This window comes from Alosa pseudoharengus, unplaced genomic scaffold (assembly GCF_046254945.1).
Source record: "Alosa pseudoharengus isolate Yale_2024_CS ecotype anadromous, Long Island Sound unplaced genomic scaffold, YU_APseudo_1.1 YU_APseudo_1.1_scf_19, whole genome shotgun sequence".
Classification (NCBI taxonomy): Eukaryota; Metazoa; Chordata; class Actinopteri; order Clupeiformes; family Clupeidae; genus Alosa; species Alosa pseudoharengus.
In genome coordinates this window covers 37,279,159-37,302,979 of record NW_027468657.1, presented here as the reverse complement: position 1 = coordinate 37,302,979, position 23,821 = coordinate 37,279,159, and the positions used below count along the sequence as shown (strand labels likewise).

General features: G+C 40.3%; 1 protein-coding gene across 2 annotated transcripts in view; it reads right to left on the bottom strand.

Annotated features, from left to right (window-relative positions):
* The window catches only part of myot (myotilin), a 215,740-nt gene that overhangs the window by 128,428 nt on the left and 63,491 nt on the right, over positions 1-23,821 (bottom strand). For both annotated transcript variants that reach the window (XM_076292652.1, XM_076292651.1), the window contains exons 4-7: positions 22,325-22,378; positions 20,939-21,080; positions 11,034-11,057; positions 8,233-8,352 (exon numbers count right to left, since the gene is read on the bottom strand). In XM_076292652.1, coding sequence (XP_076148767.1) covers positions 8,233-8,352; positions 11,034-11,057; positions 20,939-21,080; positions 22,325-22,378 — 340 coding nt within the window. The remainder of the gene's footprint in view (positions 1-8,232; positions 8,353-11,033; positions 11,058-20,938; positions 21,081-22,324; positions 22,379-23,821) is intronic.

Sequence of the window (23,821 nt, the reverse complement as noted above, 5' to 3'; positions counted from 1 at the left end):
TGTCTTTGATTAAATCCAATATGGCGGCCGGATCAATTACGTTGACATCACAAATTCACATCTGTCGGACTTACGACCTCCCACAGTATTAACAATCACCATTAGTAAGTTTTAATTCCAAATACAACACCCGTTACAGGCAAAAAGGTAAATTTGCTAATTATAGCGCCACCTATAGGTCAAAAGTCATTATATTTATTGAGCCTCTTCCTTATTTGGTCCTGACCCCATGTACCGAGTTTGGTTTTGATACGTGAAAGTTTTGCTGTGATATCACTTCACTTCCTGTTTGGTGGCTTCGCCGCCATTTATGATTGGCTGTTACGGGCGAACGGTTTTAGATTTGAAGACAAAAAGGGATGACTTTTTTGAGGCTTGGACTAAAGATTATGGGGCCCTATCATGACATTCTAAAGTGCATCGTCACTCGTCAAAAGTCTATTCAAATTTAGTAGGAAAATATCCAGTTCACATTGGGAGGGGTTTCGTTCTCAAAAGTGGAGCGCATGGCGTAACAAGGTGTTCCTAGGTCTTTTAATCAGTCATATGGGTGTGTTTGGGGCGTAAACATCATTTTAAACCAATGAGAATGACATCTGTCCTTCCCTTTAACGGAGCAACGCGCGATATGTCAAATAAATGCATCGGTATTTTGGCATTCCGTTAAAGGGAAGGACAGATGTCATTCTCATTGGTTTAAAATGATGTTACGCCCCAAACACACCCATATGACTGATTAAAAGACCTAGGAACACCTTGTTACGCCATGCGCTCCACTTTTTATAGCGAAACCCCTCCCAATGTGAACTGGACATCCTACTAAATTTGAATAGACTTTTGATGAGTGACGATGCACTTTAGAATGTCTGGATAGGGCCCTGTGAGGTCAGACAGACAGTTGAAAAATGGCGAGTGAACAGCGTGCGTGCAATAGTGTTAGCAATAGTGCGTGCAATAGGAGTTTCTCTTAAAGAACTCATTGGAAAGACTTGAGTTTGTAGTTAAATTAGCTATCAAAGACCTAGGACCTGATCAGCCTGACATTAACATCGTATACCAACAAACAAAGGACAAGAGTCGGTCATTTAATCGGACATTTTCACGTTCGTGGTAGGCCTATGTCTGATAAGAAGTGGTTTCTTTTGTGGATAAACTCAAAGACAAGATTGTAGGCCTACACCGCATATCTTTCACGATGAAAAAAAAAAAAACATTTTTGAGACACTCAAGTCACCTAACTCATTCATTCACAAATCCCAACGACTAACAGGAAGTGAGGCTATGACGTGCGTGATTGAATTGAAACATATTAAATACAAAAAGCATTTTGAATCAATACATTCAGATAGTCTAAAGTAGCCTACTGTAGATTTCAAATGTGCTAATGTACTTTTAACTGAATCATGGGATTGTTTTCATGCAAATTATGGTGACTTACTGGAAATTATGTAAGTTGTGGTAATCTACTCTTTCACACAAAACAGAAGCCTAGTGCTGCTGTAATAACGTGCTTATTTGTAACAATTTTGACTGAGAAAAAGTCATTATCCTGCCTGGACTCCTCTCAATCCAGCGATTATATGAGGTAAGTGCCAACCATTATTGTTTCATAAGTTTAGAACAAAGCAAGCCAAAGTTATGTCACTTACACAAAACTAGTTTCTCAAGTGTGTCGAGCGAGATCAATCAGTCAAAAGGGTATTGTTTCAATGTGATACTTTCCTATCCGGCTGTAAAATAGCAATGACTTCTGATTCCCGAGCCGGGAGCATCTTCGAATAGGCTAACAACTTCGTTGATATCTCTTCCATTGTATGTTATATTCGCGTACGCAGTGTCACAGAGTAGAAATCTTCTTATATATTAGGCCTAAAGAGAGGCAGAACCGAATCATGCAATGCATGCTGGGTAAACTCATACCTCTCCATGAACTCCCATTGCTAGAGCGTTTAAAGCACAATATAGCAATATTATACGTGACACGTTATCCACCCCCCACCCCCCCAACAGGCATATACATATTTCATATGAAGATGATCATGAGCCACTATTTATGGCATGAAAGTATTACATTAATAAACATTTGCATTTCTTTATTTAGAATGAAATTCCCAGACGGAAGGAAAGAACTGCAACACCACCCAGAACCCCAACAGCATCAGCATATTCAGTATGTAAGTGTCAATAGCAGTATTAATGCATGTTGCTCAGAGGCTTGTTAATGTATAAGCCTACCTTGGTCTTAGGGTTCTAAAGAATTTGAATTTGCCTTCTTTCTTTCTTCAAGCCAGTGGATGGTGAGCATCTATGTGTTCAACCTAGAATATCAATGTTAATTATTTTAACATGATCTTAATTTTCTGTTTCAGCTGAATGTGGATCTACCGATGGACTTTACTCGTGCACACACACACACACACTCGTTCGCTTGAAATGTTGTTTTGAGTGTTAAAATGTTGAATAGGCCAATGTATTGTTGTATATGCCATTCAAAATAAAGTTTTTGTACTAAACCAAAGTAGTGTGAAATACTTGGGGGGGGGGCTGCTGTTGAGGAAAAGATACGGTAACTTACAGGCAACACTAGCCAGAGACATACTGTAACCATGTTACAGTAATACAGTTATCTTCTTGATCTTCTTGTCTGTTGATGCCTCAAACCATGGCCATGTACTGTAAAGCTGCTGCCAATACTTGTCAGGTACTGCAAGTTTTATGATGACAGCGCTTGCATTGAAACAAAACTTTTGGATTTTGTTGAAATCAAATAAGAAACTGCAGCAGAGATTGCAGAGGAGATTCTTGTGGCTGTTCGGAGACATGGTCTACTCTAGAGGACAAAGTTGTGGCCTTCTCTGCTGATAACACAAAACACAAACTTTGGAGGAATTAACAGGGCAGGAAGAGGTGAATGTCCACACCAAGGTCAAAGATTCCCTTCAGCGAGAGGTGATTGGCCTTGGATGCCCGGCACACATCATTCACAACACAGCACAAACTGCACTAGACATCGTTCCTCTAGATGTGGAACAAGATTTGTGGGTCAAGAGTACCACAACATTTTGGGACACAGCAATGTCCGCTGGCTGTCCATGCTCCCAGCCTTGGAGAGAGTCTTACAAATGTATGCTCCCCTCAAGTCATTTTTCCTCTCCAAAGACAAAAGTCCTGTTGTTGTCCGCAGGCTGTTTGAAGATCCCTTGACTGAGCTCTGGCTGGCCTTTGTCCACGGTAAACTGGCTATTTTCCATGAGGCCATAAAAATGCTTGAAGGCCAGGACCGCTGTGCAGTTGAGTCTGCTGCCATTCTCAGACATTTCAAAACCAAACTCACTGCAGGCGTGATGACAACTTCCTGCCAGTGATGGTCAGAAGTCTTCTGAGAACTGGAGGATAATGGTGCTATCACAAAAGAGACCTTTCTGGGGAATTCAAAGTGTTTCTTTGACACTGCGGTGAATTACTTGGATGTGTGGGGGACATCCCATCCTGAAGAAGCAGCCTCAGAGGTCAGAAATTGAAAAGGCAGTAGCCACCATTGAAAGGAAATGCCCCAATGTAGCAATTAACGAAGATCAGCTTTTCGATGAGATATCTGGTCTCCAGGAATTCCTTCGGGGGGATACTGGAGGAATGGAAGAGAGATGGGGAACAGTGATGAGCCATTTCTAGCTCTCTGAAATTCCCCATACCAACCTGGTGAAATTGGCATCTGTAGTCATCTGCTTGCCAGGGAGCAATGCTCCTATTGAGAGGGTTTTCTCCCTGATGAATGATGTGTGGACTGCAGAGAGAAATCGCTTCACTGTGTGTACAATAAAGGCAGAGGCTCACAGTGAAGACAAACTTCAATATTCCTTGCCAGGAATTTATGGAGAAGCTGGCCAAAAACATTCTCAGAAAGATACACTCCTCTGAAAAATACATACCAGTATTAGGCTACATCTGTCACTGTCAGAATATATTCAATGTGCATTATTGACTTGAGTCTGTATGGCCTTGATTGGATTTAAGTAAATTGTTTACCAAAATTGTATAGTGTGTTCTGATTCTACAGTCTACAGTAGGCCTAAGCACCTACTTTGAACTTACTTAACCTCGTTTACCAATACCAATAGTAAAATTTCAGGTTCAACTAAAGTCGTGGTATTGCCAGGAAATGCTACTTTGAAAACTAGTATTGCTGTGGCAATACTGGCAATACTGGTGACGGCGGCCATGCCTGTGTGTGTAGGCCTATGGCTAAAATTCTGAAGTGCAAAATAGTTCAGGCTATAGCACAAATATTTCCATCCACAGATAAAAACAATCAAGTTTAAAAATTATTTTCAAAGTGCACCAGATTGATGCATTAAAACGTTAAAATATACAACATTTTCTTACAGGGGATCATGTCCATGGGACCCCACATTGTGGGGGGGGGGCACTGTGCCTCAGTGCAGCTCTAGGTCTAATGACACCGTGGGGCAGTGTCCCCGTTTTAAGTTTACAAAGATAAAAACATTACATGTTTTGTAGGTATTTACACTTCTGAGCTGAAAATGTCCCCGGATTTTGTCTCAGAAATCTGGTCACCTTACCAGATTTATAAGTTAGAAACGTATAAGTTTCTTCGGACAATATGTTCTACTCTACGTGGAGTATCTCAGTTGCATCAGTTATCTGATTTTGAAGGTTCCAAAATTTGAAGATATGCTGCACTGAATCCTTCTCGTTTTCTTTCATTTGTCCAGTTAACTTTTCCACTGAAACTAGACATTTATGATTGATTACACAGTCGACATTCTGAAAAGTCCTGCACGAGCAAGGCCAAATTAACCAGTTATCACGCAGCCACTGCGTCAGCAGCATGAGCGCTGACGGTGACGGTGCGTTTCTGATGTCAGATTATTATGTAGGCTACTACTGTTCCCACGTTGCAGCGCTTTACTTGTATGAAGTAGCATTAATCAATATGAGGGGCAGAGGGGATAAATGTTGTCCCCCCGGTGATAAAAATAATTAAGCAGAGGGGAGCATATCAAGACCAGAGGGGGGGTAAATCCCTCCCATCCTCCCCTACAAATCGCACCCTGCTTGTATCAACAAGGATTGTGGTTTTTTACATCACAGAAACTAAGTCAGGGCCAATACACTATCAAATAGACCACTGTAAATGTTAGTTTAAACACTCAAACTGTTCAGGTAACCGACAGGCTATCCTTTAGCATTTCCGACATTGCATGTCATTATATAATGCAGCTAACATTAGCCTACATGCTGCAACACAGCTATGAAATATATTATGTTTTAGTGAGTGTCCAAAGGGGTGAAAGACACTTTAAATCGGGTCACATTATTGACTCTTGTGTGTCCGAGAGTCAGCTTGTGGGTTTTGTAAGGGCCATCATGAGGGACAAGACCTACAAAGTTGGGGTGAGTTTTGCAGGGAGGTTGGTAATGCTAGTTAACATGCTAGGCTACTGTAGCCTTACTGCTACCACACTGCACATATCTGTACATGTTGTTCATACAACATATTTATAATCTGTTACTGCTAATACACTGCACATATTTATATTTAATTTATATTACTGTAAACCACCTTGTGTAAACCAACTGTATACTACTGTCTACACTGCACTATATATCCTGTACTGTCTATGCACCACCTGTCTATACTTTGTATATCACATTGCACTTTTCTGCTTTTTTGCACTTCTGGTTAGACGCAAAATGCATTTCGTTGTCTTTGTACTTGTATTCTGCACAATGAGCGTAAAGTTAAGGTTACATGAGAAGTCGAGGAGAGTGAGTAAAAAGTTATCTGTAACCATGGATACCTCTCAACCGTCCTGCTTCTTGGTCCAGGAAAGAGACCCGCTGTAGTCCACTTGATTTTTGCTGTAGCATTTTGGTAGCAACATCTTCATTTTTACGAGACAAGACAGTTCATGACAAAATAACAAATAGTAAATACATTTTAACTCACCAAATGCCTACGATTTTGACAGCCGTCGTTTCGCTCAGATCTTATTTGAATCTTATTTGCAAAAAACTTCCATTCATTTTCCCATAGAGATTTTTTCTTACGAACCAGGGGGGCGTTAAAATGCTACCGCTAAAAACGACAAGCTTCCTGGTGGCTATCACACTCTGCTGGGGTACCGAAATTAGAATGAGCCATCCGCAAAATAGATAGTTTACAGGTTGAATGTACCGGTAGATAGTTTAAAAGTTGTTGATAGGCAGATAGTTTAATTAATGTTGATAGACAGTTAATGGACAGAAAATAGTTTAATGGATGTTGATAGGCAGATAGTTTAATGGATGTTGATACACATAGTTTAATGAATGTTGATAATTAAAATTAGATAGTTTAAAGGTGCTCCAACGGCTCCCACACACTTTGCGTTCCGTCAACGCATGCCAGTGGGTGTTCCTGACGGTAGCTATGCAAATGACTTAAGGTATAACCGTAATTTGATTGGCTGGTGCCGTCCGTTGATTGGCTTGATTGGCCGGTGCCGTCCGTCGGTGCAGCAAAAGTTGAACTTCTCAATGCGAGCGACAGGAGCAACGCAACGCAACGGACCCACAATTCAGTTCGGCGACGGATGACGTAAGCCCATGTAAAGTGAACGGGATGCGTCTCCAGCACTGCAACGCAAGCAACTGTGTGTGGGAGCCGTAAGCGATGTTGTGTAACGTCACTTCTGTTTAAGAGCTCGCTACTCCCTCCCCTCCCTCCCGTGTAAGTGAAACTTTCCTAAACGTGCATTTTGTTGGCTGGAACAGTTTGTTATGTTTTTATGGTCCAGGCTGGACCAAGTTGTTTTTGTTCCTGTTTTTGGAGCCTGGGCTGTCCACAGAGACCACGTTTTTCTTTACAGTGTATTCAGAGCATAGGCAGCTAGCGGTAGGTGAGGTGATGTTTGCTCTACCTATGCTCAGAAACGGCGATAGGCAGTTTATTGGAGGTTGATAGGGAGATTGTATTAATGGATGTTAATACACAGTTTAATGAATGTTGATTGTTTAAAAGTTGAATGCTGTTGAAGGTTGTTGCTAGACAAATAGTTTAATGCATGTTGATAAACTAGTAGTTGAGTAGTCGAGGAGGTGACAGTTGGAACCAAAGTTCTTGGAGCTTAGCACTCTAGAATCTTTGGTTTGAAGACGTGCAACTGGGTTTATGATGTCATAATACTCAATGTAAACTCTATGGGAAAAAATTGAAAAATCTCAAAAGTTAACAAAAAATTTTGAACATTACATTACAAAGTTTGAATGAAGTTTCTAAGTTTAACGGTTTAAGTTGAATAGCATACAGAAAAAGTAAGCGGAATAATTATAAGAAGCCTAGGAAGAACAGTACAGTGCATTTTCATGCACTGTAATAAGAAGCCTAGGAAGAACAGTACAGTGGATCTCAGCACTCTCTTGTCTGTTGGTATAGGCATCCGACAACAAGTACTCGGGGCAACAGTCGGCCCTATCATTCGGCATAATTCTTCAAACCCGGACTTGCTGAATCTACAGCTCTCCACTCACTGTTGGTAAAATAAAATAAAAAATCTGCCAAGACCTTGGTCGTTCCCAAGTGTATGTCGGTCTCCGGCGATGGGAAGCTGCCAACACCCGTGCGCAATATCAACATTCTCCGCCTTCTCCTTCTAATCGATATTAAACGAAATATTTTCAAAATGACTGAATGAATTAGGCTATTCCGACCACAGAGAGGCTATCCAACTTGTTACATCAAAGTCCCTTCAAATGTTTCTGGCTGGCAAGGGAGAAGTCTGAGTAGAGTGTTGAAACTAAGGTATGTGAAGTCGTCAACTACTTCAAAGGGGACACCATCGATTTTGAAGCTAGTGGCTGAGGAAAATTGGGTAGTGAGTAGTGCCATGACTTCAGCTTTTTGAATGCTGCTCAGGGGCTTCATTTATAAAGGGTACTACACAAAAAAGCTGCGCAAACGGGGGTAAAATGTGTGTACACATCTTTCACTGCAAACATTGGGATTTATAGAATTTAGCATGTGGAACTTCAAATTATAGTATTACTAGTAAATTGAGTACCCCTTCTGTACTGAAATCGTAACACTCCAGTATGCTCTTCAGATACTGACTTCCATTTTCAGCTGTACAAAGAAATGTAGAAGTCTTTGGAAGTGATACTGAACTTGTGTGTTTAATAACTAGATCTATACACAGAGTGTCATACACTTAAAACATGAAAAAGTCTTACCTGTATGAACCTCCACAACGCAACTGCAGGAGATTGTCCCAAATGGATTTCCAGCAATACACTTGAATATTCCAGAATCTTCAGGTATGGCTTCAGTGATGACCAAGGTACACAATTCTTCTACATGAAAGCAGAGGCCACGGTTATCAAAAGTAGTTAATTTGTGTATAATATAGGGCTGTCAAAATAACTGATTAATTTCGATTAATTAATTTGAGAAAAAATAACTGATTAAAAAAATGACCTTGACCTTTGACCCCGAACCGTTCTAGTCAGTAAAAATTAGACTGTAAAATGAAGGAGAGAGAAGACAACGTGCTGCCTGGATCATTAATTGGAACATTTACTTTAAAAAAAAACGGCCTGATGGTGTTGATAAAAAATAAAGTGTTGAAAATAAAGTCCTCTGCAATGTTTGCAGCAAGGAATTTGCATATCACCGGAGTTCATCAACTCTGTAGTCGCACATTAATGCAAATAAATAAGTGTTGACATTGAGGGGAGTGTTAATTTATTTTCATTCATGTCCCCTAGGCTATATCTGTGAACAGTGAAAATAATAATAAAAGAGTCTTTGAACTTTAATGTCACTAATGCTGATTATTCAATGATTCATTTGAATTTAAATATTTAAAATACTTTCACAGCAAAAATGATATATGCGATTAATTTAGATTAATTAATCACAGAGTATGTAATTAATTAGATTCATTTTTTTTATCGATTCACAGTCCTAGTATAATATATCAAACCTCAAATAGCAGTGGGTTCACCAGTGGACAGGCTTCCAGGGCACTTGGATCAGAAAGTCATTTGTTATGAAGAAAGTTATTTCTTCTTGATATTTGTGATAGATCATACCTCTCATTGGTTGCATTATGTTCTCTATTCACAAGACAGACCTATTTGAAACTCTTTGCACATTAATAGTGTCTATAAAGAATGGAAGTAATTTAGAGTTACTGCTAAGTACATCTTATTATTATACGGCTCTTCACAATGCTAGTAGAACGCTCCATTGACTTGAATGGGATTTCCCAACGTTCTACGGTAAAAAAATTTGTAGAGTATGTTATTTATCCTAGGGTAAAAATAAATTACTGAGCTACTATAGCTGATTTAGTGACGTTTCAAAATATCCCCCCAAAGTGTTATGCTAAAATTAAGATATGTCAATCAATTTTAAGATAATTGTGTGAATGGACTCTATGCAGGACTCCATTTTGGATCTCCTTCCTACTAGGCAATCAACATCCTGTTTACCAGTGTTGGGGTCGTTACTCAAAAAAAGTAATGCGTTACAAGTTACTCGTTACTTCTTTAAATTGTAATGAAATTACTTTACTCGTTATTTATTTTGGAAAGTAACGTGTTACTCGCTACTTTACTTAAGTTGGTCTCTTACTTAACCAGGGTGCAACATTCAAAGAGTTAGGCAACATTGTTATTCGCAATTTCAGATTCGGCATTGGTCAGCTAAAAGTAGCCTAGTAGGCCTACATTCACTAACAATAGCCTATATTCATTTTGTCACCTTTGCTAAATTTACCTTTTGTTTACTTTTACTTTACCGTTATGTGTGTGTGCTTTAACATTAGTAAAGCTTGGGGCTTCATTCAGCGTTTTGTACTTCCATCGTAAATGACTCTTCTACATTTGCTGCCTGCTGCATCCTTTCTGTTTTTGTTTAGATAACGTTTGAGGTCTTGAGTTAATGCATTAGGTAAAAAATTTTTGCTGGTAACCCGCCACAAATAGCCAACAGATTGTTGTGTGCGTACATTCTCATTCTCTCTCCAAAATGTGTCTGTTATAGGCTGGCCAAGTGCGTAATTCTGCTGCATAAAGTTGAACGAACACATTTGTTTATTGTACAGAAAAATATAAATAACCTGTCAAGCAGTCAGTTGGGTACAGTACAGTCAAGAGTTGGAAGTAGGGCAAATTAATTTAAGAATCAAAACGTGGGCCATAAGCCTCTATTGCTTGTAGCCTTTTAAAAACGTCCGCTAGATAGTTTAAATCGCCAACAACATTGTTTTTTGCAGAGGCCTACCCCAGGCTACAGATTAGTTCTTAAAAGTTATTTCTCCACTACTGGCTCATTTATCAAAAAGGTGCTTTCTCTTCGTCCTCCGCAAATTAAGTTACAGGTAGTTCCATAGGGAAACGTTAAAATATGGACTTTACAGTTATTCAGTAACTGTAACAAATTACTGAAATTTGAATTGTAATGCATTATCTTACTTCGTTACCCAACACTGCTGTTTACACTGTACACAGTAGGCTATGACAGAAAATTACAGATTACTAGCCTGTCAGTTTTAATATAGTAGGCTATTTCTTATTGAACAACATAGCTTGTTATCTAACCAGAGGGGTATTTCACAAAACCTAGAAGGGATTAAGCTGGGATATTTTGGTTATCCTGAATTAATTTAGCCTTGACTTGGTTTCACAAAGAGATTGCACATAAGTTACCATGGGGATTTATTCTCTGCACCTAGCCTGGTCCCGACCAGGCTAAGGTTTAGTTAATTCTAATGGTAATTATGCTATCTGATTGGTTCAGCTAGCTGTCATTTAAATCAGACGTCCGTGTGAATTTTTAAGGAGCTTTATTCCATTCATATACTATTTAATAAATGTATTTGCTTGAAAAAAACATAACAGATTGTCTGCCTACTACCATATGGTTATGTATTGATGAACAGCTGAATAGCTTGAACATCTGAAGAACCCTCTGTATATAAACTTCAACATGCCATTTTAGTCATTACTGTTGTCATTTGGCCACTTACCTGGTACAGAAGTTGAACTAGCTTCTAACAGAGATGAAAAGAGAAATAAGACATAAATTCAGAAAAACAAATATGATGCAACAATTAACAAAACACAATAGCAAAATTATATTTCTTATGACCTGTATCTCACATGACCCTAATTTGCCTAATTTGACCATAATAATTAGCCTAGAAATCTAGACGCACAAATTAATTTGCTCAGCCTGTACGTCTAGTAGCAAACCATAGGGATTTCTATTGGCTATTGGGATGTTCTCCAATCACAGCGCTCTATTTCGTTAGAGAGTCTTAAGGCGGGCTTAACAGGATAACGACAGTCCTGTGACGGTGAACAACAAGGAAGGTGGCTATGGCGAACGAAGAGCGGTTGTTTGAATCGGCGTTGGCGTCAACTTTGGAGGAGTTGGACTTGTGCTTTTCTTTGAAAGTTGAGCAACACAATGCACTTAAGTCATTCCTTTCGAAGAAGGATGTATTTGCCGTTTTGCCTACCGGATACGGATATGGTCGTAGCGCTGGCCTATTGCATGCCTAGGCAGTTTGAAAGACAATTCTCTGCACGCCCCTTGGATTAAGCGAGGTGAATGATTCGATGCCAGACTATACATTTCAATGATATAGGATGGCCCGCCAGGCTACATAATAATGTCAAAGTAAAGAACATATGGTAACACTTTATACGGTTATAATGAGTTGTGCATGCATTCATAACACCAATAATTATAATAATTTACAAACAAGCATGAGACTCCATAGCAATCTTCATAATGCATTTTAATTATTATAATTATTATAATGATTTTATTAGGTCATAAGGACATAACAGGACCCCTGCTGATCGCCCTGCAGTTTGCCTACAGGGCAAACAGGTCGGCGGATGATGCCATCAATATGGGACTGCAATTCATCCTGCACCACCTCGACTCCCCAGGGACGTATGCCAGGATCCTGTTTGTGGACTTCAGCTCGGCGTTCAACACCATCATGCCTGAACTTCTACATCGGAAGCTCACCCAGTTGTCAGTACCTGCCTCTACCTGTCAGTGGATCATCAGCTTTCTGACTGACAGGCAGCAGCATGTCAGACTGGGGAGCATCTCATCCAAAACCCAGTCCATCAATACAGGCGCCCCACAGGGGTGTGTCCTTGCCCCACTGCTCTTCTCCCTCTACACTAATGACTGCACCTCAAAGAGCCCATCTATAAAACTCCAGGATGGTGATGAGTCTGCTTACAGGCAGGAGGTAGAACAGCTGGTCTAGTGGTGCAGTCAGAACCATGGTGGGCCGATTGGCCTACACACTTCTGCCATCTAGTTTCCACTGGATTTTTTGATTGTCGGTGCCGTTAAAGTAGAAATATATCAGTAAGAAGCACTAAGCTAACGCACGCTTCGGACGCCGCGACTCCCCGAGTCAAGGTTGCATAGCAACGGCAATGTTTCATAGTTTGTCTTCACCGAAATGGAGTTCATGGCACCAGAGCCTGTCTACAGATCTGGCACTAACCCTGCGTGAAATCATCATGTTTGATAGGTTGTTAATACTGTACATTCTGAAAATTTTACTGTTCTGATCAAGGTCATGCAAAATAAAGCTATCGACTCAATACGACTCTGCCTCTGATATATATATATATATTACTATTACTATCTATGAGCTACAATCTGCAAGCAATCGAATATCTCAACATCTCAATAACAGCCAACAAACTCTCAGCAGTCAGCCTCTTTTCGTGTTGAAAAGAGGCTGAACCTTGCAAACGATTTACTTTTATAGACCACTGAAATCACGCGTGAATCACACGTGAAAATGACCATCACGTTAAGTTGTGACTGGTTGTGAGCGAGATCTAATGCCCTCCTCCGCCCGCGTACATCGGAACTAGCTCCCGGTTAACATTAATAATCGTTTACTACTTTAACGGCACCGACAATTAAAAAATCCAGTGGAAACTAGATGGCAGAAGTGTGTAGGCCAATCGGCCCACCAGCTTTTTCTACTTTGCCACCTACAGGTTTTGACAGGAATGATATTTCGAAACGCCATGTTATTTCCCATAGACATTTGACGACCGGAAGTTGGGTGGACACGGCTGTTTAGGAGGCGGGACTTATTCTGGAGAGGTCTATACTTCCTGAGACAGCTAAGAAAGTTTAATCTGCCTAAGGAGCTGCTGACCACTTTCTACTCAGCCATCATTCAGTCTGTTATCTGCACCTCCATCACTGCCTGGTGTGGGTCAGCCACCAAATGGGACAGGGACAGAGTGCAACGGACAATTAGGGCTGCAGAGAGGATCATTGGAGCTGACCTTCCCTCTCAGGAAAAGGGCAGCAAAAATCTCTACAGACCCCTCACATCCTAGTCACAAACTGTTCAACCTCCCTTTGGTAGACGATACAGGGCACTGTTTGCCAAAACCAGCTGACACAAAGACAACTTTTTCCCCCAAGCAGTCACTCTGTTGAACACTCAGAAACAGCCCCCACCCTTACACTGAACAAAGTCAATCAACACTGTTCTGCTTATCTACCTCATGTGTACTTTAACCTTACAGTTACAATATTGTTATTAATACATTATCATTGCACTGAACTGCCTTGCACTATATTTATATTTAGTCTTAAACCTCAGTCTATACTGATATTGCACTATTCCCACCCTCTTTTCAACGGTATATTGCATCTTGCCTGTGTCTGTTGAGGTGTCCACGACTTGACAACCTTGACAGGGACAAGTCAAGTCAACCCCCCACCCACCCCACCCCCTCCAAGGAAAATTATTTTTTTACCTAGACCCACATATTTTGTGAATATTCAATTTATCCTGTGAAAATGTTTTTTTGGCTCAGTCTGAACATGTTGAACAATGATTATTAAATCAAACAATAATATTGTTGATCAATTCAAAGTTAATTTTATTTTTTTTCAAAACGCTATAAATCCATCCATTTTTTTCAAAACACTATAAATCCATCCATTTTTTTCCAAAAATGTATGGTTTGTCGTTTTTTTTACAACATATAACCAAATGAATATAAATCAAATAAGTGCAAATGCATGAAATAAATAAAAGCCAAATAATAAAAAGAATGTGTCAAAACAAATAATTTAGAAATAACACACATACAAATACCAGTCCTTAAATACAACAATGTTAAAAATATATTCAAATAATTTAGTAACACATTTAGGCCAATAGTCATTCAGTGCCGAACCTGAAACAAGTAATGATGGTAATAACAACAATATTCAATAAGTTATTTAGTAATACATCAGAGTAATTTTTAGTAAAGTGTCAAACCTGTAACAAGTAGGACCAATTTGTCAACTAAATATGCATGAAAAAAAAAAACAATTATTAAAAATATTCAATAATGATAACAATGTTCATTAGGTTAGTCAGTCAGTAATAAAGTGTCGAACTCATAACAAGTAGAACCATTGTCCGTTTTACATTTTAAAAAATCACATAGTGTGTGTGTGGATGAGATGTGCTTTGAGTGTGTGAGAGGAGAGAGGGAGAGAGAGAGAGAGAGAGAGAGAGAGAGAGAGATCTTCATCACTTTAGCATTGAAAGTAATGATTGTAATGATAACAATATTCAATAGGCAATTCATTTAGTAATACTGTACATTCAAAGTAATTTTCTAGTAAAGTGTCAAGAGCGTGTTTGTGAGAGAGAGAGCATGTGTGTGTGTGTGTGTGTGTGTGTGTGTGAGAGAGAGTAATGTTTGTGTGTGTGTGTGTGTTTGAGAGAGAGAGAATAATGTTTGTGTGTGTGTGTGTGTGTGTGTGTGAGAGTACAGAGTGCGAGAGAGAGAGATCTTCATCACTTCAGCGTTAAAAGTAATGATTGTAATGATAACAGTATTCAATAGGCAAGTCATTTAGTAATACATTCAAATTAATTTTCTAGTAAAGTGTCAAGAGCGTGGCGTGTGTGTGTGTGTGAGAGAGAGCATGTTTGTGTGTGTGTGTGTGTGTGAGTAAGTGAGTGACTGACAGAGAGAGAGCGAGAGAGAGATCTTCATCACTTCAGCATTAAAAGTAATGATAACAATATTCAATAGTCATTTAGTAATACTGTACATTCAAAGTAATTTTCTAGTAAAGTTTCAAGAGCGTGTGTGTGTGAGAGAGAGCATGTGTGTGTGTGTGTGTGTGTGTGTGTGTGAGAGAGAGAGAGTGCGTGTTTGTGTGTGTGTGAAAGAGAGCATGTTTGTCTGTGTGTGGGAGTGATTGAGAGAGAGAGAGAGAGACAGAGAGAGATCCACTAGTATGGATCTTCATCACTCAGGCCTGCATTGTCAGTCACCTGATACAGTGCATCATCATAAAAAGCCCTCACAGCAACAGACACACCTATTGCTCCTAATAGTGCCAGCACATCTCTCTTTTTTGCAGCATTAACAGAGGTCTGCTTTGGAAGTACCTCAGGTTTCAGGTCAGCCCACTGCTTGCTCCGCTTTAACACACTATGGAAACAATACTCCCCATTGTAAGTCATCTTTACACCCACCTTGTTTGTACTCAGTCAAGCATTCGTGCTTCACTTATTTTAAAGCTACACTGAGCCTTAACACAGTCTTTTGTAGCTGACCTGTAATCAAACGCCTCCCAGTCTGTGCCATAAACATGAACTCTGCCGAATTGCTGCAGGATGGCATGGTATTCCTGTGCAGAATTGTGTCCATTTTCCTGATCTTCTGTTCAATTCTGCCAAAGACTCGGTCTGCAGAGAGATAACTGTGGCCCCGTACTGGAAAGGTGTGCTCTATGCCAAGGTTGGGGAAAAGCTGCCGAAGTTCCATCAGCATGGACACCATGCTCATGTTCTTGTTCTGCCCAAAACAAGAGTCGCTGAACAGCCGAAGCCCCCTGGATCTTTGCTACCCTCATTCTCCTGCCACACATAGAGATGGACATCATCTTTTGCCTGGTAACTGTTCTCCCCATGGTGCACAACCACACCAAACAGGTACAGATCTGTATCAGCATCTGTAGCTGGGTGGCCGAAGCCAAGATTGAATTCCTTGGAAAACACTGAATAATAGAGGGAATAGCTGGTTTGAGCATGGCTCTGAGCCTCAAAGAGCTCATGCATCTTGTGCACATTCAGGTCACTGGGGAGATACTTGCGGCCTGGTGCACCTCTCCGGCCATAATGGCTGGCCCTGCAGGTGAAAGACTGTGGGTGTGTTCGAAACGGGAGACAGCTGCCTACTGCCTCCCTCCCTACATAGAGAGCTGTCTCACTAGACATGACTTTGGATTAAATGCATCTTTTAAAAATGAGCGTAGCACTCTAGAATCTTTGGTTAACACTACGGTATGACGTTAGCAAAGGCCTGACGTTAAACTAAATTAGCTTACGTAAGCTAGCAGGCTAACGGTATAAATTAGTTTTACGGCCGGCAGATATATCAGACCAGACGCTATTAATGGTTACAACAATGGCATAATCAGATAGTAAGTTGTTTATTTTTCATCTCTTATCTACAAATCTAAGCAAAATAAGGTCACACAAATGACATTTTAAACAGATTCAGCAGCCATTACCGATGTCATCCGCCATGTTTGTTTACCTTTCACAGCTGTTTCAGACGTTGCCGCAAGGGATTATGGGTAGGAGGGAGCATGAAGTGTGCATCGATGCTGCCTTCAAAAATGACCGTTATTTGGGAATTCTAAGATATCTTAAAAGGCAGCAGAATTAGTTTTTTCGGTTTCGAACCGCACTTGCTGCCTTGCTCCCCAGATAGATATCTTAAAAGGCAGCAACTTTACCCGTTTGGAACACACCCTGTATGTGCTCCACAATGAGTTGCCTTCTCCTTGCATGCTCCTCACTGTGTCATGCACCACCCCTTCTCTCTGGGCGAACCTCAGCAGTCTTGGCATAATATTGAGCCACCCGGGACACACAGTCTTTGCTGATGCCTGTGAAAGTAAATTATTTAGATTATCATATACATTGGAGTCAGTATGAAATAAACAGAATTACACACAACTAACTTGCTATTACTCCCTCCCACATTTCAGTTTTCTCCTTAGCAGGGGTTAGGAACCTCTTTTACTTAACATATCACCTTACACACATTTTTCTCTCTCTTTGAGAGCAAAGGGAATTGTTTCTCTCTCTCCCTCTTTCACTCCTACTCCTACAGACAACCTACAGCTTCTGTCTCTCCCTCCTCTCTCCCTCTCTCCTCTTTAAAGATGACCTACAGCCTCACTATCTCTCTCTCGTCAATCATGCCCTACAGTTTTTATTAACCTTAAAGCCATTAGGCGTTGACACACACACACACACACACACACACACACACACACACACACACACACACACACACACACACACACACACACACACACACACACACACACACACACACACACACACACACACACACACACACACACACACACACACACACACACACACACACACACACACACACACACAGCTCCCCTAGCCCTGCTCTATAGCAATGACATACTGTACCATGTAACAAGCACAGCTTTGCACATATCCCTGCATTGTTTGCTGGCCACATTTTGTAGGCTACTTTTGCACTATCAACACTAGGCCTACACAGCTATCAGTAGGCTACTAGAACTATTCAGTACTTTTCATGTCACGTTAGCAGGCTTCTTTACAGGAAAATATCTTTATCGCGAGAAACCAACAGTGGGTCCCATTTAGAAGTGGCCACTTCATTCACGCTTTACGTGATTCATGCAGCTGTGTGAAATGTATTACAACTTATAAGGTACAACGTATTACAACTTATAACGTACAACTTACGGTATTAAACTAGCCAATTCTGAAACAAAAGTTGTAGCCTACTCACCAAACACTTTGATGAAGGTCGCCTTGCAAACTGGCACCTTCTCCGGATGGCTGTTGCACAAAAGACTGTACTTGACAGATATGCTCCGGTCTTTTTGTCTGTTTACGTCCTAGACTTTCGGACGCTTTCTTGCCACATGTGATGTCCAGGAGATGAAGTATTGCCTGGTCCTGGTCAACCTTATTTGGCTTTTCATAAAAATATTCAAGTTTCTCATTAGATCGTCCGGCGACAGCCGCTCAGCCTGACAGAAACCTTTGGCAGCAGCTTTGTGTTGACATCCCACTGTTGGTATCAACACGCCACCCGAGAGACGAACCTTTTTTTGTTGTTTTTTGTGATTTTCATGGTCTAGTCGGCGTTTTCTACCCCCAGGTGTAGGTCTCACTGGCTCATCAAGGCAATCAAAACTGTTTACATAGTTTAAAGCACTTATGTTGCCGAATGAATTAACATAAACAAACCTCTGTTCAGAGCGCCGCCATGTTGGATTGCGTAGAACGCTCACTGAATCAGTAGGGGTTAAGTCATTAGGCTTGTTCGACTTGAGGCAGATCTGTGCAGATCTGACTTGATGTGATGCATGCTGGGTTGAACACAATGCATACTGGGATGGACGCAATGCATACTGGTTAGAAATTCTGTCCGACTTCTGTCAGCCGGGGAGGGACATGACCTTAAAATATCGCGGGAGTCTTAGCCTGCAGACAGATCTTGCAGTTGCCTTCCACGAGCTGCACGAGATAAAACACGCCCTCATGACGTCAGTTCAAAGACGTGATAGGGCCATTTGGGAGGAATGTCCTCATGACGATTTTGACGGTTGTCTCATGGTGCTTCCTTATGTTGGAATATGCGAAAATAAACAGAAATCGAAGGGATACCTTCTTATACGTGATTTCTGCAACAATGGTAGGCTAGCCTACTGAAAACGTTTGGATATTCTGTTATTTTCTGCTGTTGGTTAAATAGATAGGCACATATAGTGAAAACACTTGATATTGAATTTATGTGCTACAAAGCAGGCCTGTTAACTGTATGACAACAGTGGTTTATTTAAACTACATCATAAGAATTTATTTCGTCAGTCATCATGCTCATTTTAATGAGTAAGAATGAAAGTTCTGCTGTATTTATTGCAAACAAAATTCCGCGAGATCTCCCGCGATGTCTCCCGCGAGTCACGTCAGGCAGACTGTAGCCTGTCTGTCCGGGATGAGCTGCCCTCTGTTGTAGCTCCTCCCGGCTAGCCTCTGAAGATCACGTTTACGTAGTAAGCCAGACCAAGTCAGATCATAGACATAATATACTATAGACGCTGCATCGACCGCTACTCCCTACTAGCGCTGACGAGACGTGGAGCCGCCATCTTGGACCGGTCATCCACTCCACTCAGTGTAATCTGTTTGGCCGGTGCGATGAGCTGTCAGCGCACTTAATTAATCATATCTCACTGAATACCGAACAGATTTTCACGCGTTTTCTTTTGCTGCAAAGGTCATAGATGTAGCTATGATACAGGCCACATTGTTCGAAAATACAAAATACAACCAATAGTACGGTAATGTTAAATCTTACTTGTGAAAAGTAAATCCCCCGAGTATGGTCCGCCGATTTGAGCAGGAACATGCTGCACAGTGCTGTCATTTTGTGTTTTCTGCTGCAACGCAACGAGGAGTATGACCGGTCCAAGATGGCGACCGCATTTCTTGTTTCCAGCAGCCAATGCGGCGTCTATGTATATTATGTCTATGAGTCAGATCTGTCTCAAGTCGAACTCGCCTATTGAGAGACCTCAGACCCATACAGACCAGCCTCAGACGAGTCCAGGAAGTGACGTCAATTCCAGAAATAAGTACATAATTTACTTTACTCTTTATGGAGAATACAGCGGGAAAAAACGTGTTTTCTTTTACAGTTCATGGACAAAATAGTCACATTAGGTAGAAGCTTATTATTATTATTCGTAATTCACATTTATTTATTAAATAATCGATCGCGACTGACTGTCCACGTGATCTGCCAGTCAGCTGGGAGGAGCTTGTGACTCACGCATAGGGACTCACAGCAGATATTGCGCGAAATTTTGGTTTATGGCTATCGTTTAGATGTCCTTCCTATTCATTAACATGAACATGATGACTGACTAAATAAATGACTATGATGTTTAATAAACCATTGTAGGCATACATTTAACAAGTTATCATTATATCACATCAATTAAGTGTTTTCTGTAGGCTAGGCTACTGTGTGACATGCTTTACACTACAGCATAAAAATCAACAATAGGCTATCAACACGTTTGCAGTATCACTGTTGCAGAAATCACATACAAGAAGGCATCCTGATTGTTTGTAATTTTTTGCACATTCCAACATAAGGAAGCAGCATGAGGAAACTTGTCGTTTTTCTGCCTTATTTTCTAACTACTTTTACGAGTCTGCAGTATCACTGAGTGTTCGGCGCTTATCGTGGTTTGCAAAGAAACTGTATCTTGCAGTACACTGTAACAGGGAAATATACCGATTTGGCATGAAACGTTGATGGAGCAGTGAATAGGTTCAGTACACAGCAAAATGACATGACAAACTCAATTTTTTTAAAAATGGCGTTTTGGAAGAGCTCTTCATTTATTCTTATACATAGCCATATTCTACTGCCCTTCATTCTATTCTTACTGTTCTGTTTTTATTCTTTTATTTTTTTAATGTTTTTTTTATTTTTTATTCTTATATGTTGTACTTTGAGAGCAAAGATTAACCGGAGTCAAATTCCTTGTTTGTTTAGGCTACGCAAACCTGGACAATAAACTGATTCTGATTCATGATGATCACATTATATGGTGTTATGAATTTTTGCATAACTCATTATAACAATGATCTTCATAGAAAGTGTTACCAAAAATACTATATATTACATAAATGGTTGAACTGGATTTGTTCAGGAGTATGAAGGTAGGCAAAATGAATATTCACCAAAGTAAATGTACAGGTTCTGCAATATTTCAGTATTTAGATTGTCACATGGTGATTTTGTCACCTACTCTTCCTTAAGATGCGAAAGTCTGCAGAGTCCACAATCTGCTCATCTTCTCTGTACCAAAGGACTTGTAATGGGGGTGTTCCACGAAGACGACATTCCAGAACCACCAGCTGGCCCTTCACTGTACTCATATCATGAAGACTCTAGAACATGTAACATAATATCATTCATGTTATTTTGAAGAAAACCTTTGTTAAACACAAAGTCACATCTGCCTATTAGGGCTGCACGATATTAGGAAAACATGCGCTATGCGATAACATTATAGAGTATTGTGATAACGATATAACTTGCGATATTTAAATATTTTATGTTTTTCTCCATTCTACTTGCTGGTAGCCTTAAGGGTTTGGGGGGGGGGGGGGTAAAGTATAATTACAGAAATAAATGTATAATTTTCTACATAAACAATATAAAATATTATGTAGCCTAGGCTTTATATGGCCTGATGAAAGTGGACAGCAAGGACAGCAAACCTACTGACTAGGCTATCGAAGTTGTGCGGAAGATCTGCTCCAAGAAAATCCTTGTAAAATATAGACAGCCAATCTGAACACTTGTGCACCAACCAGCGGAATATTCCACATTGCCAGCCTTCGCTGGGCCTAGCAAAAAGCTACTTAAGCTATATTGCGGCGGTCACTCATCTAAAATCTTAAGTAGCCCAGTCTGTAACCTCATACGCTGCACATCCCATGTTATTAGGCTACCGGCATGCCGACTACAAGGGCAGCGGAAAGTGAAAGTAAGGGGCTGCGATCGTACAGTCCAGGCTAACGAAGTAGGCTAAACAAATTTGACAAATAACGAATCCTGATGACCTCTCTGCTGCTGTCTGGGGCTTTTGCTAAATGCAAATCATGAAATACAAGCCTTACAGTGAAAGACAGATATCTTCTGATCCTATAACGATAACAAAAGAAAATGTTTATTTTATCATGATGGAGAAGGACGCATTTGGCGCTGTGTTTGTAACACGTCATCCTTCATAAAACCAAAATATTTCCATATAACAGACGTGCTTTTCCTTTTAGTCACCAAATGAATCGCTCAACTCAATATCTTCAGCCATCACGACTTAGCTCCTGCCTCAACACCTAAAACACCACACACCTAAAAAGGTAGGGAACGGGCTTCTAGGGCAGCATTACAGCATCGGTTTGGTAAAATATGTTGACATTCAGAATGTGAATACACCATAGAATGTATGGAATGCGCACGGCACAGAAAATTTATCGAAATTTATCGAAAATTAAGTAATCTTTGCGGTATGTCCATCACAAGCGTTGATATCGGGATAACGATAGATTTTAGATATATCGTGCAGCCCTACTGCCTATCACTTCTAGCCAGTCTAACCACTAAAGCAGTCATGATGGTCCATTACCTTTACCAATGTGGGTGCCACTCCAGCCTGGTGACTGCATGATGGGCTCAAGTTCTGAAAAAATATATTAAGACAGTCAAATATATTAAAAACCACTCACTGCATTAATTTGGAAATTATTCACCAAGTCCATAATTCCTTATAATTCGATGGCATGGATCATTGTATGTGAGGCTTTTAATGCCAATCATAAAGATAACTGCATGGAACACATCATGATGATAAAACCAAATTGTTTGCAAAACTTTTTGCAAACTGCAAACCCCAAAAGACGATGTAGTGAGGTCAGTTGTGGAAGTATTGTCTACTATACTGACTGAAATATCCCACATTATGAAACTCCGGTGTAGATGTAGTGTATACTGTACATCTTAACTTAATGAACCCAACTCAAAGCTAAGGCTTAAAAAATACTGAAACAATGATCACTTATTACACAACATTCTACCCTTCCTACGTGGGCTAGTGTTACCCTCATAAGGATTCAGCAATGGCGCACCGCTACCCAACTTGGACTACCCAAAATGGACTCCCATATTGTGTTACTTCACTAGAGAATATGCTAGAGTGAAAATGAACATCAGCTATGATGTAATCAAGGTCATGGGGTCAACAGTCATGGTCAAATGGGGTCATAGGTTACTCTAGCAGACTGCTTGACTTATCCTCTCAGCAGCGCTATCCGAGTTCATGCATAATGGTTTTAACTCCCACAAAAAATATATATGTATTACGTAACATCCCAATTAACCACATAAATTCGGCCATTAACACTGAGGTCCCGGGCCTTTCAGACAGTTTGAGGCAGTCTGCTACACCTTAACATTTTTAAGTATTTCATCTAACTAAAACCATCTATGCAAAAGTGGCACATATTTGTATATTCTACAAAACATCTACAATAATAACATGAGAGTAAAGTGAATGTAATGAAATTTGTTTTTATTCAAATTAAGTGTAAACACAACTACACAAAAACCTATTTTAAAAGGTCTTCAACCCATGTAAATAAACACACAATAAATGTACCTAGCCAAGACTTTGTACTTTTGAACCTTATAAACATAAGAGTTGGCTACATAAAAGTAAGAAGAGCATTCAGAAATGTTATGTAGTTTCAACACAAATTTAAAAAAAGTCAAACTAAATTAAACCAGTGGCTCTTTCAAATGAATACTGATGAGATGGGTGTATCACACCTGTAACTGTCCCCACCTCCCTGTCAATTGCTGTCTTTGTCCTGTCAAGTACTCTACCAGGGCACTACAGGTACCTTCTAGGGGTGTAAAGATTAACCGATATGTATAGGTATCCGTTTTTAACGTGTAAGATACGGCTACATCGATACGTGAAGCCCCGTATCGGAAAAAAACTGAAATGAATCGGTCGTTATATCGATTTACTTGTTATGAATCGGTTCACAACCTTTTCTGCTCGCTCAGACCCTTGTCACTCCCCGATGTGAGTCGCTACCCGATGTGAGTCACGCATGCTCAG